The 7,171-nt window shown below is 42.1% G+C and overlaps 1 protein-coding gene across 1 annotated transcript in view; it reads left to right on the plus strand.

Annotated features, from left to right (window-relative positions):
• Positions 1-7,171, plus strand: part of TM9SF3 (transmembrane 9 superfamily member 3) — a 104,461-nt gene that overhangs the window by 87,125 nt on the left and 10,165 nt on the right. The window contains exons 11-14 of the mRNA XM_019555993.1: positions 552-620; positions 714-860; positions 1,258-1,341; positions 2,609-2,685. Of these exons, the coding sequence (XP_019411538.1) occupies positions 552-620; positions 714-860; positions 1,258-1,341; positions 2,609-2,685 (377 nt within the window). The remainder of the gene's footprint in view (positions 1-551; positions 621-713; positions 861-1,257; positions 1,342-2,608; positions 2,686-7,171) is intronic.

A 7,171-nucleotide genomic window follows, 5' to 3' on the forward strand; every position in this document is an offset into this window, starting at 1 on the left:
CCCTGCCCCCCCACAGACTTACCAGCTGGACACTGTTCTCTAAGTTGCCCAGCTGCATTCCTGGCCATATGCATGCTGCGGCTGTGAGCATGCATGCAAGATTTATTGGTGACATTATCAGCTATGCCAGCCAAAAAAAGCCAGTTGCAGATAATGCCAATTTTCCTTTTTAACGGTGACACTCCGATGTGACCGATATATCAGTGCACTTCCATGAAATACGAATTCCTTTTTAGGCATGGTGAGTTCCCACTGATTTGACTGTGTCTGCATGCTTAAAATCCTTAATCACTTAGGACCTGAACCAGTGCCCATTTCTGTTAATGTTTTTTCCATATGCCTTGAATCAAGCTTAAATATGGATTTTAGAAATGGACATGAATCTTGCACTAAAAAAAACAAAACAAAACCTTGTCAGCTCCAGGAAAATTGAGGTGGGATTTGTCAGTAAGTGTTGGGTTTGAGGGGTTTTGGAATTTGTTGTTTGTCTTAATGTGTCTTTATAAAGAAAACCCTGTTATCACTGATGTGCTAATCCTAATATTTTACAGGTTTATGGAACCAGCTGTTATTGTTTGCCTAGGTGGCATCCTCCCTTTTGGATCAATTTTCATTGAAATGTGAGTTTAAGTTGACTATTGCTAATAAATATGCTTGATCTTTTCAGACCTGCTATTACAACCAATTATAATCTGCATATTTGATTCATTTAGGTATTTTATTTTCACGTCATTTTGGGCTTATAAGATCTACTATGTTTACGGCTTCATGATGTTGGTGTTGGTTATTCTCTGCATTGTGACAGTCTGCGTGACTATTGTATGCACCTACTTTCTGCTAAATGCAGAGGATTATAGGTGGTAAGTGCCTTCTTTGTTCATAGTTGACTCAGTGATACATTATCCTAGTATTGAAATGGAAATTGACAAGATATTTTTTCCTATTCTAAGGAAGTTTCTGAAAGTTCGTGCTAGTTTTCTTAATGTATCTTATAAGCAGCTAGACTTTTACATGAGAGGTTGAAGGAAGGCAGAATTTATGTGATAAAAATGTCTGTTATTCAACCACATGGCTGGGGACATAGCACACTACTTTGGCATGAAAGTAATGAGTATTTCCCTGGAAGGTTGCTTTTTTCAAATGAATTAAAATATTTTATCGAGTAGATGTTCTTCTTTTGCAGGTTTTCCTCATGTGCCATGTATTTTTGTCAGTCAGTATTAGTTTGTGTGTTGATACACTTGTATGTTTTTTCAGGCAGTGGACAAGCTTTCTTTCTGCTGCATCAACGGCAATCTATGTTTACATGTATTCCTTTTACTACTACTTTTTCAAGACAAAGTAAGTGGTGGTTATCTTGAATGTTTAATTCCCTAAATTAGGAAGGCCTTCAACGCTCTCTCTCACCCCATTCTCATTAAAAATGTAGGCAACTATGGCGTCGATGTCTACATGGGTAGATGGGTTACTAATTGGCTGGAGGGCCGCACCCAGAGAGTGGTGGTGGACGGGTCACTTTCGACCTGGAAGGATGTGGGCAGTGTGGTCCCCCAGGGCTTGGTCCTTGGGCCCAAACTGTTCAGCATCTTCGTCAGCGACTTGGACGAGGGGGTGAAAAGCACCTTGTTCAGATTCATGGATGACTCTAAGATGTGGGCAGAGGTGGGCACGCTAGAAGGGAGGGACAGGCTACAACTAGGTCTGGACAGGTTACAGGGGTGGGCGGATGAGAATAGGATGGGATTCAATACTGACAAGTGCAAGGTGCTGCACCTAGGGAGGAAGAACCAGCACCATACCTACAGGCTGGGGAACTCCCTTCTCATCAGTACAGAGGCAAAAAGGTATCTTGGAGTTATTATTGATTCCAAGATGAACATGGGCCACCAATGTGAGGATGCGGTCAGTAAGGCTAGCTGCACCGTGTCATGCATCCACAGATGCATTACGAGCAGGTCCAAGGAGGTGATCCTCCCCCTCTATGTGACATTGGTCGGGCTGCAGTTGGAGTACTGCATCCAGTTCTAGGTGCTGCACTTCAGGAGGGATGTGGACAGCATCGAGAGGGTCCAGAGGAGGGCCACTAGCATGGTCAGGGGGCAGCAGGGCAGGCCCTACGAGGAGAGACTAAGGGACCTGAACCTGTTCAGCCTCCACAAGAGAAAGCTGAGAGGGGATTGGTGGCTGTCTATAAACTTACCAAGGGGGACCAGCGGGGAACGGGAGAGTCCCTGTTTCCCCAAGCACTACCAGGAGTAACTAGGAATAATGGCCACAAGTTGATTGAGAGTAGGTTCGACCTAGACATCAGGAAGCACTACTTCAGAGTCAGGCCGGCTAGGGTCTGGAACTGACTTCCAAGGGAAGTGGTGCAGGCTCCTATCTTAGGGGTCTTCAAAAGGAGGCTAGATAATCACCTAGCCAGGGTCGTTTGACCCCAGCATTCTTTCCTGCCCAGGGCAAGGGGTCGGACTTGATGATCTGCTCAGATTCCTTCCAACCCTACCAACTGTGAAATTAAATGCTTATAAAATTTTAAGCGTGTTTTAAAATAAGTAAATAGTGAAAAATGACCTGTGAAATAACTTGCTATCTTGTTTCATTTCAGGATGTATGGCTTATTTCAAACATCATTTTACTTTGGTTATATGGCGGTATTTAGCACAGCCTTGGGGATAATGTGTGGTAAGTTCAGAATATATTAAAAATCTGTTATATTTCAAATATCCAGGTGCTGGTATTTTCAAAATGCGATGCAAATAATTTTATTGGATGCTAAAAATATACAGCTTTAAAAACAGGGTTATAGTCAGAGAACTAAATGTTTTCAATCATTATGACACTAGCTTAAGTAGTGTAAAGTTATACAAACTAAGTAGGAAAACATCTCCAAAGTGCTGTACAGAAACAGACACCTTGCAGCCATGCTGCAAAAAGTAAACAGTGCAAAAAACAAATGTAAGGGTATATTTTTAGCATGCTTAAACTTTATAAAATTAGTTCTATAATGATAAATAATGTCACAAATAGCTTTTATTCTGCCCTTTGGTGACTTACTGTCCTCATGTTAGTATGAGGTATTGGAACAACAAGGCTTTTTATGGTGGGTAAGAAAGACACTGTGGAAATTGTTTCCAGGTTACCCACCACTGAAGAGCATGACCTGCAGGCTGGAATATGAATACTAGACAAGGGGATAAGGCTTCTACCCACCTGAATGTTTTCCTACTACTCAGCTGCTGCATGCACTTGCAGCAGCCTAGCTTACATGAGACCTAGATTGTCTTTCTGGTTTTTCAGTTTTTGGGGTAATTAGGCTAGATGTTAACATTTTCTGTGTAGGATAAATTGAAACAAACATGCAGAACCTCTATTCCTAGCATGCTGAAGAGCAGGATTTAGACATCCAAACATATAGGGTGCCTATAAATGAGTGCAGAGGCTGCTCCAACATGTTGGAATTCCAGCGTGTCAGAGCAGACTCCATTAATTGTTGGCTGAGCATGGCAATTACCACGCGAGGCAAGAACACGATTTAGTTCAAGCATCTCTGCCGCCATTTTTAAGCACAGGGTCACTGATACTGGAGATATAGTGGTGCTCTAATTAAAGCAGTGCTGCACGTGGCTTTCCCCCTCCCCCACCCCGGAGCACGTGTAAAAGTGCCCATAGTGCCATTAACTTACCAGTACTCATAGCTTTGAGGGGAAGTACATTCTCCAAGTACCTGTTTGGTCTAGGTTGCCCTCCCTAGGTTGCCACATCTCTTAACGTATGTCTACATTGTGGCAGCAGTGTCTCCCAACCCTGAGTACCATGATGAGTTGGTGTATTTGGGAACATCATGGCTGGACCATACAGTTGCCACTGAAGTGTAAATATAGGCTAAGGTAGGGGTCAACAACCTATGGCTCACAAGTCAGATATGACCTGCATAAGGGATGTGGTGGCAGAGACATGCTGTCCACCCTGTACTGTCCATTCCTCTGCTACTTGCTGCCAGTCCTGTCTTCAGCTTCTGGCATCCCTACTCTGTGCCAAGGGTCCTCTCACCTTGCTACCATGCTGCACAGCTGAATTTATGGCTCCCCATCACTGCTGGCAATGGAAAACAGTGGCAGCCATTGGCAAGGGTCAGTGGAACACAAAGCAGGGACGGCTGTGGTGCTGTGGAGAGGACTGGCAGCCTGGGCCCTGCAATGGCTAGGTCACAAGAGGCATACCACCCTTTGTAGGAAAAACTTCTTTAGTGTCTGAGTCCACAAGGCCTGGAATAGACTCCTTCCAGAGGTGGTGCAAACACCTGCCTTGGACACTTTTAAGAAATGTTTGGATGCTTATCTTGCTGGGATCCTTTGACCCTAGCTGACTTCCTGCCCTTGGGGTAGGAGGCTGGACTTGATCTTCCGAGGTCCCTTCCATCCCTAATGTCTATGAAATCTATGAAACTGGGCTTGTTTAGTCTGCAGAAGAGAAGACTGAGGTGTGGGATTTAATAGCAGCCTTCAGCTACGTGAAGGGTGGTTCCAAAGAGAATGGTGCTAGACTGTTCTCAGTGGTGGCAGATGACAGAACAAGGAGCAACCGTCTCAAGTTGCAGCAAGGGAAATTTAGGTTAGATATTAGGAAAATCTTTCTCATTAGGAGGATAGGAAAACACTGGAACAAGTTACCCAGAGAGGCTATAGAATCTCGATCCTTGGAGGTTTTTAACACCTGGCTAGACAACACCTTGGCTGGGGTGATATAGTTGGGGATGGTCCTGCTTTGAGCAGGGGGGTGGACTAGATGACCTCCTAAGGTTCCTTCTAACCCTAATTTTCTAAGTCCTCCAGTATGATGTCTAACTGTTGTCATAGTTGGCTGTGACTGCTATACTGGGCCCACCATCACTACTGTCACGGGACAAATCAAGCTGTTTGCCCTGATCATGAGAGAGTTTCTCCCCAGCACTTTCAATCTCCTTCTCCCCCTCCCCCACCACACACATTCTATATATTCTGTTATATTTGTCTTGGCACCTTCCAGATGGCATGGATTGCTTACTTTAATGACTTCAGTATTAGCAATGTCCTGTGCCTACTGGCAGGCGTTGAAGAAACATTTAAATATTTACAGATGATCCACAAACACAGTGCTGTTCAGGTGGTGTTTTAGCAGATGTTTGGGGGAAAATGTAAGATACTGTTTGGAAATTCATCTGGTGATTTGATACACCAATTCATCTCTTAGTCCTTTCCCTTGCATCTTTTTTGAAAGCACAAGTTTAGTTCTTTGTACAAATATGCAGATAGTTTACCCTTTTTAAAGTCTTATTTTACACTTCCTTGTACATGTGACTTTTTTATTTGTATGAATAAACTCAACAACTCTATTAGTGAGTACTTGTGAGTTAAGATACTGATAAGGTTAAGGGTTACTGATACCTGTAAGGGTTTGCAGGATCAAGCCACTGGTAGATCCTGTAGTCACCATTTATTTTACACACAGATTTTTGTTTTTCTTTTTTAATCTCTGGGAGACCCAAGAAGGTAATGTCAAGACACTCTAGGGGAGAAAAAACTCCAGTTTTATAAAGGCTGAATGCTTTTTATTCTCCTGAAATCTCATCTGGCCTCTTGAAGTTCTTGGCACACTACACGGTTCCCCTACTGTTCTGGCAGCGTCTCAGCCATTTTTCTTCAATAAGCTTATACCTTTGAGCTCTAATCTTTCGTTAGTGCTCGGTGTGGTACTTATTAAAATGTCTATAATGCAGAACTCAGCATGTCCATCAGTTTCTGTAATTAAAATATGCTAAAACTTTGAAAAGGAAAACGTACATATGCTTTCTTATTATAGTGGAAAAAATGGATATAGTATGAAGTAGAACTCTAGATTAATTTAACTTTTCAAATATTTATCTAAATGAAATCCTCTAATATGTATTCCATGTCTGGTGGCATTGTTTTGTGGCATTGTTTGAAGGTTTCTTTTTTCCCCCCTTGCCTTTATTGTGGGACATTGGAAGTAAACCCATGAGGTTCCTTTTTCCTAGGAACTCTTGTGTTCCATTTGTAAAAATCCCCTTTTAGCAAACTTCACTTGTCTTGCACATTTAGTATGGGATTTTTTTTTTTTTTTTTTTTTTTTTAAGTGTAATGGCTTTTCCCTTGACATCTGAACTAGCCGAGTGCACACTGTTGAAATTAATTGAGGGCGGTCATTAGTTGTCTGTGGGTTCTGATGTAGCTTTATCAGATCTGACAGTTTCAAAAGGGCTTCTTTTAAAGCAGTCAAACTTGTCTTGAGATACATTTCGAGGCAAGTTGCCAGGAAAGTTGCCCTCACTGAGGGCTAACAGAAGATTGTGCTATAAAATTGAGCTCTGTACAATGCTTGTATAGATCTCTTCTGAAAAACATAAGGAAACCTAATGCCCATCCGTGTTGTCCCCAGCATAATAAAAGTGGATGCAGCTTGAAATCATTCGGATTTTAGATGTCACTGACTGTATTGGCATCTCTCTCTACCCGTATCGCTTGTCCCTAGCTTCAGTGATCTTGACCATGGTTAGTCGACTTGGATTTAACATAATCTGCAGAACAAAGTGACCGCCCACCTGCAGATCACCTGAATATTGATACTGGCCGTTGAAAGCTTATTACAACTTTCAGGCTTGCTGAGCTCCCTTTAATTTCATTTTGATGAAACTGACAGATAAAATCCCTTTTCTTTGTCAGAGAAAAGCACTCTGCCGATAGAAGAGACTTTTTCCAGAGTTTCCCGACTAACTAATGTCATCTTCATGCTCTGTAGAGTGTGTAGTTTGAAAATATGAGCTTGTACTACTCTAGTATCGCACATTTAGATAAATAGACTTGGAGCTTCTCAATTTCTCTATTTACTGAATTACAGTCCTACTGTGTATTATTTGTTTTTGAGCACTGTGGAGTTCTTTAGTGATAAAATACTAAGGCAGTGGTTGTGTTCTGTGGATCAGGTGTCCCCAAGATGTAATGTGCTGTTTCTATTCTGCACCATCACCAGTATAGAACTAGAACTAGTGTCACCTAGCTTCATAATGAATTACCCATATTCTCATGTTTTGAATAAACTGGAGCACCTGGATATGCTGCGTCTAGTTTTGTCCATAGAAAACCATTTTCACTGGAGAGTCTAAGAATTTGAG

This window comes from Crocodylus porosus, unplaced genomic scaffold, assembly GCF_001723895.1.
Source record: "Crocodylus porosus isolate Cpor-Errol unplaced genomic scaffold, CroPor_comp1, whole genome shotgun sequence".
Taxonomy (NCBI): domain Eukaryota; kingdom Metazoa; phylum Chordata; order Crocodylia; family Crocodylidae; genus Crocodylus; species Crocodylus porosus.